Raw genomic sequence first — 14,130 nt, 5'->3', positions numbered from 1 at the left:
ACATATATACAGACAGGAGCAGCCATGACAGAAACGATTTTTTTTTAAGTCACGTGAACACGGAAAGAGGTGTTTGGTGCTTTTCCCCGTAACCCCTAACCTCGCGCTGAGGGTGAAAAGAGAAAGGCTGCTTTTGAGAAATGCCATCTGAATTAGGCTTAACGAGAAATCCCTACTACTGTAGCATTAGAGTAGAAACATAAGAATGATGAGTTTTCAAAAGGAAGCTGGAGATGGGAGTCATTCACAATTTCCAAGCAATAGAAGGAGAAATTTCTTTAAAAAAACGGAAGCCTATTTCTAACGTGTTTCAAGCAAATCCTCCTATTGACGTTTCAAGAGTGGATGGAAATGAGTGCACTGACCTGCAGGGCAGAACCGCTGCTCAGGCCCGTCGTATATGGTCAGGTTTCTGTTTACAGGTACACTGTCATCTTTCAAGGTCAGATGTGCCGGCTGGTCGTGTTCATGGTTGGTGCCACTCAGAGCCACGGATGACAAAAGGTCAAAACTGATCTGCCCGTCTGGTTTTGGATACTCAATAGGTGTGCAGTCCTTGGCTGGCCTGAGCTGATCGGAGTCAGAACCTTCCCAAGTTTTGAGGAAGGTTTTTAGTAAAAATGTATCTAATTCTAAAGTACTTCCTTAGACATTTTAATAAAAACCTGTAAATATTATACTGAAGAAATAAGACTTTAGCCCTCTTTCAACAATGATACCCTGTCTTCCTAAAGATACTGAATTCATCATTTCTCTAAGAAAGCAAGTTTAAAACAGTAAAGTGTAGAAGGTCACCTTTTTTCCCTACTTATTGGATCCCGTTTCCTGAGTTAAGGACTAACATTCATACTCAGGCCGGAATTACCTTTATGTCTTAGGGTCCAGGGCTCCATCCCTCTGAATATCCAGTAGAAGATTCCAGTGTAAATCATCCCTCCGTACACACCCAGGACGCCATGGCAGGACGGTCTGACGTTCCTGATGGCATATAGCTCTTTCCACACCCATGATTTCTTCAAATTGTCCTCATACTCAGTTACATCAAGTCCTTTTTATGAAAAACATGAAACGTTAAGTGAAATTGCCTCAAGGAGTATAAAACACTTTATTGTCAAGGTACTTTGCTACCGAAATAACAGATGACTTTTACATAGTTAAAAAAGCAGGTGGTCATATGAGACCACACTTGAAGAACGTTTCACGTATAAATGCTGACATCTTCCAAAAAGATACCCACTTGACAGGTTGTTTAACAGGCAGTAAGGCCATACTGGTAGCATGGAATATTAGTTGCAAAATTCAGTAAACCTGAAAAGGAAGCTAAGAGAGTTTATGCTACCTATGGAGCTGATCACTGAAACACTTCCGTTACGGGCTGAACCGTGATGGCCCAGAGAGGTATTTTCAAGTCCTGACCCCTAGTTGTCTCAGAATCGGTCAGAAGAGGGTCGCTGCCGGTATACCGAGTTAAGACGAGGGCATGCTGGAGTGGCCTGGACCCTTGGTCCAATGACTGGCGTCCAGGAGACAGCCAGAGGAGGACAAGGCAGGGGCTGGCGGTGCTCTGCCAGGAGCCCGGGGCCCCCGGAAGCTGGAGACTCGGACACAGCTGTGAAGTGCTCGCCTGCAGAACTCCGAATACCTTCCTGGTTAAAGCTGCCCAGCTCATAGCGCTCGGCTGTGGTGGCCCTAGGAGGTGGCAGCACCTAAAGCTTGGGGCCCTGCACTTAATCTCCAACAGGACGTCCTGGTTCTCGTGACCACCCTCCTCCTGGTGCCGGTGACCTGCCTGCTCCGGCCCGACCTGCGCGGGGCAAGCGGGCTGGTGCCCGGTGGGACGCGGACTTGGTGAGGTGGTCTGAGGCACCGGCCCTGCCTCTCCTGTCCCCGGGCATGCCTGAAGGTACAGTCCACCTGGAGGAGCGTGTCACCCGACTCTACGGAACGCGGCTCATCTATCGGCTATCTACGGACTTGCTCCTGGTGTTTGCGTCCACAGGGAGCCAAGCCCCTGCTCTGGGAGGAGTGTTCCGTCCAAGGAAACGAGGTTGATCAATAAGTACGTTAAACAGTGAGCCGAGCCGGAAGGTGGAACACACCGGAGAGGGAGCGGCGCGGTGAGAGGGGCTGGCAGGGCTGTGTGCCTGTGTGCAGTGCAGATTCACTGGTGAGGTCCGCGCGAGGCCCCCGGAGAGAGATCCGAGCCGAGGTGCGGGGAGCTTGGGGGCCAGCCATCAGCTGGGTGCCCCCGGGACCCAGGAAGCGTGTCTGGGATGGAGGGTGACAGGAGGTGAAGGTGGAGGCGGGTCCGCTGCCTGCCCTGGAGTGAAGGTCTGGGGGCGCCTGCAAGGGTCCACCTGGGCCTGTGCGATGTGAGGCGGAACCCTCACGTTGAACTTGTTTCCAGGGGGCGGGACACCTCGGGCTCGTTCTACTTTCCATTCATGAAACGGCACGTGGCCGTCAAAACCTCACGGCGAGCAGGCTGCAGTGTGCTTTGCCCAGCAGGCATCTCGACGCTTTGTGTAGAGGGACAGTCACACTCTGCATGTTTCAATGCCCAATGAGATAAACATACAAGACCAGCAAGATTTCTAACTGTATCTACTGTCATCCTCTATCCGTACACTGAGTGTATGTTTAAATAGCTTCTTTTTCAACATCCCCATGAAGAACCTGAGAATAAACGGGAGTTCTTACCTATCGTCTTTGATTGGAGATTCTCACTAGTTAGTTGATTAAAAATAGATTCTGCTGCCAAAATCCCACTTTTCATTGCTGTGTGGGTCCCTTTGATCTTGGGAACATTCATGAAACCAGGGCTACAACCAATTAGTAAGCCCCCAGGAAAGGTGAGTTTTGGTATAGACTGAGGAAAGAAACAGTCAAAGTGCATCTGTTAGTTCAAATTAAACAAACAGAACCGAATACTCCAAATTATAGCCTCTTTGAAAGCTGTAGGGAAAAAATGAAAAAAAAAAATTACATGCAAATGAATACGAGTGAAGAGAAAAATCAGAGCAAGGGCAGTTTTTCTCCTCCTCTAGAAACAAGGATCAGAACTATTGCTCTGATCTCTTTTCCATCTCCCTCCCCATGACTTACCTGCATGAGACAGACGTTAAGACCAGAGCATTAACATTTACATAAAATGTTTTTATTTATACATATCTATGTCATAATGAAAAGAATATTCTCTAAACCTGAACGTCTATTATCTAAATTGTGATCTGCTTTTACACGCACTGTGGGTAACACGTGATTTACAAAGGATGTTATCTTAACTCTTCATACCTCCTTGTTTTACCTTGATGTCCAGGGAGTTTCAGAAACCTAGGTTCTAATCATGGCATCACCACAATTAGCCACTACCTTAAATAATATATTTTAATTAACCGAAGAATAAACTGAATTTCCAAAATAAATTTTAAGATGGTTGTTTGGGCCTCAGTATACACTTCTGACGGAAAACAACGTCCTAAAGGGTGGGTGACGGTTTTGGTTTAGCCCCACGATGTAGCAGCTAAGTTACCGACTGCCTCCCTCAGGAGACTGTACTGTAACCTAGAGTGTGGAGAGGAAGAAAAGAGAGCTGTGGAGTTGCTCTTTCCTCCTGGAGGCTTCCCACAGTACGCCACGGGTCTTTGTTGAGAAAGTGGTGGGTGGCTGACAGTGTGGCCGATGGGCGGAGAGGGACCCTGAGGAGAGGAAGTCAACAGGGAGCCCGCCACCATCAGCCGCCACGCCGCGGGGCTGTGGCCGCGCTCCTGTGATTACAGAGTTCTAACTGCGTGGGAGTGGCGGTGAGAAGCAAAAGCAACGCTGGCACAAGAAGGCTCAGGCCCAGGGGTGACTGCTGTTCTCCAACCAAACTCAGCATCAGAAACATGCAGATAAGAGAGCGTGAAATCAGGGCCGCAGAGCAGACAACAAGGGGAAAGGGCTTTCTGGAATGCCAGGAGCTGCAAACAGATAATGGTTAGGAACCTGGATCATGACAATGTTCCTCTCAAATCAGGCTGTGGCCCTGCTAATCCTAAGTCTGATTCAAGAGCCAGAAGACTGACGTTTAATAAAAGGACACGGACTGCTGGTGCAAATTCTTCCAAATGGGCGCTTAAGTCCTAAGAATAAAAAACGTTATGGCCCAAGGGAAATGTGTGTTTTTCAGTTCTGCGAGGATCCTACCCTGTGCGGGCAGCTGGACATCTTGTTAAGGACCTGGGGGACCCAGGAAGGGTCATACAGAGAGATGTATTCTGGGACATCCATTAAACAGGGGTTAGAGCTTCCCTGGTGGTGCAGTGGTTAAGAATCCGCCTGCCAATGCAGGGGACACGGGATTGAGCCCTGGTCCGGGAAGATCCCACATGCCACGGAGCGACTAAGCCCGTGCGCCACAACTACTGAGCCTACGCACCTAGAGCCTGTGCTCCACAGCGGGAGAGGCCACCCACCGCAGTGGGAGGCCTGCGCACCACAGTGTGGAGTGGCCCCCGCTCGCTGCAACTAGAGAATCGCCGCCAACTAGAGAAAGCCCGTGCACAGCAACGGAGAACCAAGGCAGCCAAAAGTAAATAAAATAAATTAAAAACACAAACAAACAAAAAAACGGGGGTTAAAATGAGGAACCAGGCCATATCACTGAAGAAGATGGGTATGGCCTGGAGTAGTTCCACAGTAACAGATTTTACCCTTCCACCTGACAATTGGTAAAATCAGTCTCGTAACTTCCTTTTCCTAGGACTTTTCTGTAACCTAATCTATTTCTGCACCAAGATAAAATTATACTTCCCTGCACTAAAAGAAAAAAAAAAAGAACCTCCCCCCCGCCAAAAAAAAAAACACAGGGGTTAAATACTAGAAACCCATCAGGAAAGGGGAGCTTTGGTACAGACTGAAGAAAGAGAAATAAAAAGTCATGTAATACTTGTTGGTGGAAAATAAAATTGGATGTTCCAAATTTTTGTCTCTGAAGGGTCTTCAAAAACTTAATGGAAGTAAGTTTCTGAATCTTTGACTAATTAAATCAGAAAACTTAGGTAAAAAGTGTATTGTGTGTGTGGGGTCATCTCTTCCCACTCATCTAAAGATCATCTGAGGTGCTGAAGCACACAAGGCAGGTGTCATAAACGCGAGTCTGTATGTACCACTGAATATACAGAAGCCTTTACACTATAAATTAAAGAGTAGAATTAGGCTGGCAATAGGTATTATGCACATTATTCAAAAAAGTTTAATGGGCTTGAACATAGGAAATTTAGCAAATATTATTGCAAACGAATAACTGCTCCAGAAATAAAAACAACCTCATGGGAGGTAACTCCGCAGCAATGGAATTTAGGGACAGTGTTATTTTTAGGGTTCTAGTGATGACATTCATAATTTAGCTGTGATTGTACTTGACTTTACGAATGTATTTAGAACTTCACTTTAAAGGTTAAGTCAACTTTTCTCCCCAATTTTCTATGATCTATTTGTTACTTTTACAACAGATTAAAAACAAAAGATATCAGATTTCTAAAATATCAACAGTTCTAGATTCCTAGAATATTAGAGACAGAGGGGATCATCTTTATTTTACAGATGATCCCTTAACGCCCGAGGAGTTAAATAACTTGACCAAACCGTTTGGTATAAGTTTTAGAGCTGACTTTTAGATCATCTTACCTGTCGAATACTATTTCCAAAACAGTTCTAATAGCTTTTATCATAGTTAGCCATCTAGCTCTTATTTCATTGTTTAATAACTAAATACTTAATAAATTAACTGCATTTAATAGTATTTATTTTGAACATATACTAAAATAGGACAATTAAGGGTAAAAACTTAACAGAGGCCACCTAAAGGGCATGGATGACACTAGGTAGTTGAGATTAATTAATTACCTTTGCTGAAAACTACATCTGTCCTTGAGTTTCCTGGCAGCAAAGGAATAAAGGAAAAGATCTTGGATCACGTAGTTTAAATTCTCTGGTTAAAGACAAACCAATAAACAAAAAAGCCCATGAATTTTTCTCTAGAAATCAATATATCCTTAAAATTAAATTCATGGTGTCATTTAACTCTGGTGTGGTACAGTTTTATAAATACTAGGGTGCTTTGCTTAGTTACTTAAATTTTCTTCCTGAGATAATCTTCTATCCTTTGTTTAAAGTTGTTACCTTATGTTTCAACGTTGAATTTATAATACAGAAATAAGGATTAAAAACGCGGAAGTGTTACCTGAAAGCCACCTTCATTGAGGGCTCTGGCTCCATATGCAACCCTTTTCCCGCCTTCCAACGTCGGCTGGATGCTAGGGTGGTGTTTCCACCTCTGGAACTCTCTAAATGGACTTAGGTACGGATTTTGATAGTCTAGACCAACCTTAAAATGTTTATATTTAAATGAGACATTGTTATTTCAAATTATATCAGGCTGAAATGTGAGCAATATTTACCAGAGAACATGTACATTAAACTGCTTGTACTCCAAGTACTTAGAGAAAGGTATGCAATGACCCAAATTTAAATAAATAACCCAATAAAATCTGTTTGGAAAAGAAAGGGTAAACAAAAGGATGCCATGTGTTTAGAACTGGCAGAACCTGAAAACATTCAGATCGTATTAATAAATCATTGTGCTCTGTAAATCAAAGTCCAAATTAGAAACATATTTGCAGGCAAGTGTTGCATATTATGTCTCTACAAAAGGAGTTGTCATAATTTATCACTCATTTCTCAATACCAACCCCAGAAATAAACTAATAAGCTCGATGCAGTACTACTGAGGCAAAAATGAAGAAAAAGAATGTAATCGCACTTACAAAAAAAGAAGGTGAAAAACATCAGAGATTACATTTTTACCAAAAATGCTGAAATTAATAACCAAACCCTTTTTGCTTTGAAAAGATTAAGTCACTATAAAAACTAAATCAAAGTGATGCACCGAACACAATAATACATAAATTTAACAACGTGTCATGTACAAGTCTAATCATGACATTGAACTATAAAGCTGCAACTGCAAGGTGCAGTAACTCATATCACTTTTCCATTCCTTGTAATGTTCAAGATGTAATTTACTGTAAGGATGTTTAGGCGACCAAAAGGGAGGAAATGGTCCTGTTTTAGTTAGGGGTTCAAACCCAGTGCGGACTGCACTTCCTGCAGTGGCGTGCCACAGTGGACATGGGCTTCAGGTCAGACAGGTTCGGGCATGAGTCCTGCCTCTATCACTTAATGCGTGTGTCTGGGAAGGCTGTTTAGCTTGTCTGGACTTCAGTTTTCCCACCGGTAAAATAACGCTAGACCAACTTCACAGGATTTTTATGGACCAGGATTCCCAGGGAAGCATCCAGCACAGGGCCTGGCGTGTAGCAGCTACTGTACTACAGCTACGTGAGCTGAAGCAGACCACTGTCTACAGTGGCCCTAAGCACTTCAGATGTGGACAAAAGCAGAGAGGAAGCTTTAAATGAGAAGCCTTTTACATTCTCCAGATGCAAAGCCCTGGATTTGTGACACTGAAGACCCAGTGGCTCTCAGAGTGGAACTTCCCATCACAGAGTGTAACTTACCACGAAGCCGAGCGCTACGAGGGGCTCCCCTTCATTCAGGTGATAGAGGAATGAGCCCCCATACGTGTGTCTGTCCAGGGGCCAGCCGACAGTGTGATCGACTCTCCCAGGTTTCCACTTCTTCTCATCGATAATCCATAACTTTAAAAAAAAGTCCTAGAGTATTATTTAGATGTTTTATGTCACCACATGTATAAAACTTGCTAAGTTTTATGTCTTATTTATGAAAGTTACAACTGAAAAGCAGAAATAAGAGAAACACACAAAGAAGTACTTCAAATATCCCAGAAAATGACATCAAAATGCAGCAGGATGATTGGAGTAAAGAAACAGGTGAGGAACTCTGTAAGACATTAATTAAGTTCTCAGATGGGTAAGGCGTTCGTGCGCTTGTGGGAAACGGCGCTGAAGAGATGGGGTGCTGGGAACCACCTACACCTTGACCCGGGCGACGGCCACACGGGCGTGTTCGCCTCATGAACGTGAGCTGCGCCCTGCACTTCGGATCTGTTACTTTACAGGACAGATGTCATTCTTCAGTAAAAAAAACCAGTGAGCTCCCTCCTGCACCACCCTCTCCCCGACTGAAGCTAACTGATCATCCTGTTTTCAGAATGGTTAAGTTTTAAACTGCAAACAACAATTTCCACAGGAAATATTATCTAAAAATCAGATATGACGTGCCACCACATAGAATTATGTATAGTCTACCAAAACAATTAAGCCCTTACTCACAATATAATGAATCTAGTTATATATAGAATTTGAAACTTTCTGAGCTTTACCCTAAAAAGATTCTTAACAAAAGAGTTATGATGAAACTTTTGCACTAATAGACCTAAGGTCTGGATAAACTGAGAAAATATACAACACTCAGCCTAATTAAATTTTAGGCTGCAGGTCAATATACTATGGCTGAGTGTATATTTCATAAACTAAATTATCTTTACGTTATAATTTTGAATAAACAATTCTTGTAGGATGTGGTCATTTTACAAAGAGCATTGGATAACAGGTCAAATCCTATTAGGGCAGATGGCATTACCATGAAAAAAATCAATATCACAAATATTTTCAAATTCAACACTTCAATCAACATCTGATAAAACAACTAGAACATGCAGACACAATTTAGGTAATAGTAAAATTTGATTAGTAATATTCTCCAGCCCCTTGAAAAATATCCCTAATGTTTTCAGTCATTATGAACATTTCAGGTTAATGAAAAATGTAACTATAAAATTAAATCAATTTATAAACCACACAATACAAATGAATGTAAGCTTCATCTTTTCACATGAAAGTCACACCGGCAAACTTGAGTACCTCCTTGAGCCCGATCCCGTACGTCTGGGGCTCGCAGTTGGCCCTCAAGTCGAACTTCCTGTACAGCTGCTTGGCCAGGTGTCCGTGGCAGCCCTCTGCAAAGACTGTGACTTTGGCATGTAGTTCCAGCCCCCGCTCAAAAGTTGTCTAAGAAACAGGAACACGTGAAATTGCAATGTTTGACAATTTTAAAACTATTCACATTCTGGTCAATTTTGAATTGATCTATGACTCAGGTACAGAAGAGAAGGTGCAGACATATAATTTTAGTAACAGCTAAACACTGTTGCAAGTGGATCTAATTTAAATTTTATAACGTATCTTGTGTCTTTGTCATATTGATCGAATGGTTAAGTCTGTATGCATTAAAAAAACAAATAAAGCATGCTCATCCCCCCACGAAAAATTATCTACAAATGAATGTACAGTGAGAAGTGAAGGTGGGCAGCCGAAATGAGTGAAGGGGGTCAGTGTGTGGTGATAGGTGGTAACCAGGCTTGGGGTGCTCACCACTGTCTAGTGTATACAGATGTCAAATTATAATGCTAGACACCTGAAACTTATATAAGTAAAAGAAAATTTTTTTAAAGTGAAAGGCCATTTCCCCATTGTTCCTGATTTTCTAGTCCCATGATTTGAAGCAAAAAACACCATTAATAGATTTCTTGTGAATCATGCCAGAAATTTTCCATGAATAAAAAAACTACATGAGTCTATTTATATCCTTCTAACACAAACAAGATCATCCTAAACATACTCTTCAGCTACTTGCTCTTTTCACTTTAATTTTACTTGTTCTCTATTGCTGGATATATACTGTAAAACTGAAACTTGTTTTTTCCAAGGGGAAAAAATAAGCTACAATTAAAAAGTCTTTCTCTCTCTCTCTTGCTCTCTGTATTTTGCACTTATATCCGGCACATGGCAGGTACTCAGTAAAGCTCCTGAATAAAGGAATGCAGAATAATAAGGAAAGTCTCTTATGAAATATATATTTCCTGATATTTCTCCATTCATATGTTTATAGGTATTGTGTGTATACAGAAACATTCATACAAAAAAATGGTTTACACGGACAAAGCATTTTATAACTGTTTTCACATTATACAATATAAAGTGATTTGCCTAAGGCAATATATACCAAATTAAACATTCATTTTTTAATTAATTAATTAATTAATTAATTTTTGGCCGCGTTGGGTCTTCGTTGTTGTGCGCCGGCTTTCTCTAGTTGCAGAGAGCAAGGGCTGCTCTTCATTGTGGTACACAGGCTTCTCACTGTGGTGGCTTCTCTTGTTGCAGAGCACGGGCTCTAGGCATGCAGGCTCAAGTAGCTGTGGCTCGCGGGCTCAGTAGTTGTGGCTCACAGGCTATAGAGTGCAGGCTCAGTAGTTGTGGTGCACAGGCTTAGTTCCTCCACGGCATGTGGGATCTTCCCAGGCCAGGGCTTGAACCCGTGTCCCCCGCACTGGCAGGGGGATTCTTAACCACTGCGCCATCAGGGAAGCCCTAAGCATTCATTTTTAATGCTTGAATAGATTCCTACCTTCTCAATCAGCTCTCAATAACTGGACGTTTAGGTTATTCCAGGCTGTTTCACTATTATAAGCATGGCTCAGATTGATATCCTTGACGCGAAATATTCTCGGTCTAAGTGGTAAGAACTATTTCACTACTGATTTCATACATTCAGTCACTAGAGAGTCTGAACATCTTTCACGTTTGTTGGTGACTCTGTGTTTCTCTGTGCAGAGCTCACCAACGTCATACACGTGCACACACGTCCTATAAGTGACTGTGCTGAGTACCTTTGGATTTGTTCCCTTCTCCTTTTACTATACTTCACTCATCCATAAACCCTGTTAACAGCCTAGCACGCCAACTTTTACCCAAATATATATACATACGCACCTGTGGACTGAGGTATTTACATAGACACCTCAACTTTTTTGGTTCCTGATTCATTTCACAATGGTAGCATCATATAACACAGACTTTTCTGTATCTTACTTCTCTCACAATAATACTTCATGGAAACCTTTCCAAGTCACTATGTGGCTCAAATCTTTCTTTTTAATGGCGGGCAGTAGTCCGTGTGGGAACACCGTAGGTTATCCAGCCATTCTGCTAATGGGTAATAGCCATTCACTGTTTCCAGTTTATTTGCTATGATAAGCAATGTCATAAAACATACACCCTGTATATGTATCCTTACAACATTGGTGCTTTTATTCCTGTAAGCTAGGTTCCCAGGAGTGGCACTGTACAATCAAAGGGCACACCTACTTTTATTTTATGAGATGTTCCCAGACTGCTTTCCCCAAAGCCTGAACAATTCACATTTCCACCCACAGTGTATAAAAAGACCCTTTTCCTATTTCTAGCTAGTGACAGTATAACTGTTCCTTTCACGGTTTTGCTAAGTGTAGAGCTGGCTAACTTACTGCTATTTTAATTTGCATTTTCTGGATTACTCTTTTCAGCAACTTTTTCTTTTTGATTCAAGAAATATTAACTGAGCACCTCTGGTGTGCCAGGTTGTATGCTAGGCACTGGGGCAGAGATGACAGAAAAACACTGTCCCTTTCCCTGGGGCCAGGCATGGAGGCAGAGCTAAACATAAATAACTACGCGGGCGTGCAAGGACTAGGTGTGACTGTGTGCCGTGAGGAGGGCTGGGGAGCCGGCACAGGAGCCTGGGGCCCAGATAAGAGGCATCAGAGGACCTGCCTCCTGGCTAGTGGTTACTGCTCGCTGGGATCTGCTCTTCATTTTGTAAGATTCTGCCCGTTTTTCTACTGTGTTCTCTTTTTTCTTGTCAATGTAGAGGTGCTCTTTGACATCACAGGTCGTCAAAAATTTTCCCCCCATCTCCTGCTTATCTGCAGACTCACTAGTATTTTTGGTATACAGAAGTGTTTAATTTTTAAATAGTTAAAAAAGGGCTGCCTCTTATAGGTTTTTAATTTCTTGCCTTTATAGGATGGTTTATCTACCCTACACCTAGGTTGTAATTATAACCTAGATTTCGAATTTTTTTATTGTTTTAAGAAATCATCAGAATTAAAATAAAATGAAAGTCTAACTATTTGCTTCCAGATGGACATGCAGTTTACTCAGCACCACTTATAAAACAACTCGATCTTAATGGACTAAAATAATCCTCTTAGAGGCAATATGCTCCTTAGTGTGCAAGGGGCAGCTCTGGAACCTCTATTCCAACCCCAGTTCCACTACCTAACAGTGGCCTGACCCTGGGCAAGTTACTTAACCTCCGAAACATGAAAACATCCACATCAGAATTCTGACAGTAAGATGCCTATTAGACCTAAGATTAGAGCTACTGAATGAGCAGCAGGACGCAGGATTCTGGGACTCAGGGGAGACGTGTTTCAAGCCCTGTCACTGGATACTCAGAGGACAGGGCGCAGAGGAAGAGCAAGCAAAGGCGGCAGGAGGGGCCCTGAAACACCAGGAAAATCAGGAGAAGGTGGTGTGAAAAGCCAGGTCCAGACAGTGTTTCAGGAATGAAAAAGTTATTCAGCTGTGCCAGCACTGCCCACCAGGGGCCAAGTGAGAGGACAGAGAACTGGGTACCACCAGGCGGAGGTGTCCGTGAGCGACGAGAATGTTTCCGTGCAAGAGCAGGAGGAAGCCTAACCACGCCGGGATCAAGGGAGCCAATTGGCGGAGAACAAAGAATCCATCCCTGCTTCTCCTCACCCCACCGGCCATATGAAAATAAACTTGCATGGGCTTCCCTGGTGGCGCAGTGGTTAAGAATCCACCTGCCAATGCAGGGGACACGGGTTTGAGCCCTGGTCCGGGAAGATCCCACATGCCGCGGAGCAACTAAGCCCATGTGCCAAACTACTGAGCCTGCACTCCAGAGCCCGCGAGCCACAACTACTGAAGCCCGTGCGCCTAGAGCCCATGCTCCACAACAAGAGAAGCTACCGCAATGAGAAGCCTGCGTACCGCAACGAAGAGTAGCCCCTGCTCACCGCAACTAGAGAAAGCCCACGTGCAGTAACAAAGACCCAACACAGCCAAAAATAAATAAAATAAATTTAAAAAAAAAGAAAGGGGGACTTCCCTGGTGGCACTGTGGTTAAGAATTCGCCTGCCAATGCAGGGGACACAGGTTCAAGCCCTGGTCCGGGAAGATCCCACATGCTGCAGAGCAACTAAGCCTGTGCGCCACAACTACTGAGCCTGCGCTCTAGAGCCCGTGAGCCACAACTACTGAGCCCACGAGCCATAACTACTGAAGCCCGCGTGCCTAGAGCCTATGCTCCACAACAAGAGAAGCCACTGCAATGAGAAGCCTGTGCACAGCAACGAAGAGTAGCTCCCGCTTGCCGTAACTAGAGAAAGCCGCACGCAGCAACGAAGACCCAACACAGCCAAAAATAAATAAATAAATTTAAAAAAAAAGAAAAAGAAATTTACAAACTCAAATTACTGAGACTCCACTATACTCTTCTATGCTTTTATATCTATATAAATACAATATATGAGTGTTTTTACAACTACAAAGCACAAGACACAAAAATATACATTTGAACAAATACCCTGACAATACACACACAAAAAGAACTATCAGAATGGTAGAATTTGCGTGCTTCAATGTTGCTGTAATATTAAATACGGACATTTTTAAAGAATAAAATGCAATTTATAATCAAATGATCATAATACAGAAAAGAATAGCCATAACACAGGGAAGAATATAAGAAAGACAGTATTCTTTTATCCTCACTGAGTTCCCTTAAGCCCGAGCTCCCTTACTGAGTTCATGATTCCTCTCCATCCAGAACTCTGTTCCCTTTCTGTGCCCTCTGACCTCATCCTGTGCTCACTCAACACCAGTCAACTAGAGTCCAATGACTACAATGGCTGTCACTGATAACACAGTCACTGTACTAAAATGGCTCTTGTAGGTCTCATCACTAACGTACAAACTCAGGCTGTTTCTCCAGGGCAAGATGAGCCCAGAGACCCCCGAGGTGTGGACCACCCGGCCAGAGCATCGTCAGTCAGAGACACCCTGACCCCCGAAACAGAGTAAGAAATGTCACGAGATGATGATTCTTCCCAGCTTTATTCTTCTGCTTTAAAACACCCCGAACCCAAAGACCGGGTGCAGTGGATCTGCGAGGCTTGTCTCACACCCCCTTGCTGGGAGCCCCGCAATAAACTCTTACTTTGTTGCAAACTCCTGCTATCAGAGTCTGGCCGT

The 14,130-nt window shown here is 43.3% G+C and overlaps 1 protein-coding gene across 4 annotated transcripts in view; it reads right to left on the bottom strand.

Annotated features, from left to right (window-relative positions):
• ETFDH (electron transfer flavoprotein dehydrogenase) overlaps positions 1 to 14,130 on the bottom strand; it is a 34,454-nt gene that overhangs the window by 1,421 nt on the left and 18,903 nt on the right. For 3 of the 4 annotated variants that reach the window (XM_027116822.1, XM_027116823.1, XM_027116824.1), the window contains exons 7-12: positions 8,889 to 9,035; positions 7,563 to 7,703; positions 6,227 to 6,370; positions 2,701 to 2,869; positions 866 to 1,048; positions 366 to 587 (exon numbers count right to left, since the gene is read on the bottom strand). In XM_027116822.1, the coding sequence (XP_026972623.1) occupies positions 366 to 587; positions 866 to 1,048; positions 2,701 to 2,869; positions 6,227 to 6,370; positions 7,563 to 7,703; positions 8,889 to 9,035 (1,006 nt within the window). The remainder of the gene's footprint in view (positions 1 to 365; positions 588 to 865; positions 1,049 to 2,700; positions 2,870 to 6,226; positions 6,371 to 7,562; positions 7,704 to 8,888; positions 9,036 to 14,130) is intronic. The other variant, XM_027116825.1, reaches the window with a different exon arrangement.

The sequence above is a fragment of the Aethalodelphis obliquidens genome, unplaced genomic scaffold (genome assembly GCF_003676395.1).
Source record: "Aethalodelphis obliquidens isolate GAN/ISIS:26980383/991018 unplaced genomic scaffold, ASM367639v1 scaffold17, whole genome shotgun sequence".
In the NCBI taxonomy this organism is placed as follows: domain Eukaryota; kingdom Metazoa; phylum Chordata; class Mammalia; order Artiodactyla; family Delphinidae; genus Aethalodelphis; species Aethalodelphis obliquidens.
Note: the sequence above shows the minus strand (reverse complement) of the source record. Positions and strands in the feature narration are given on the sequence as shown.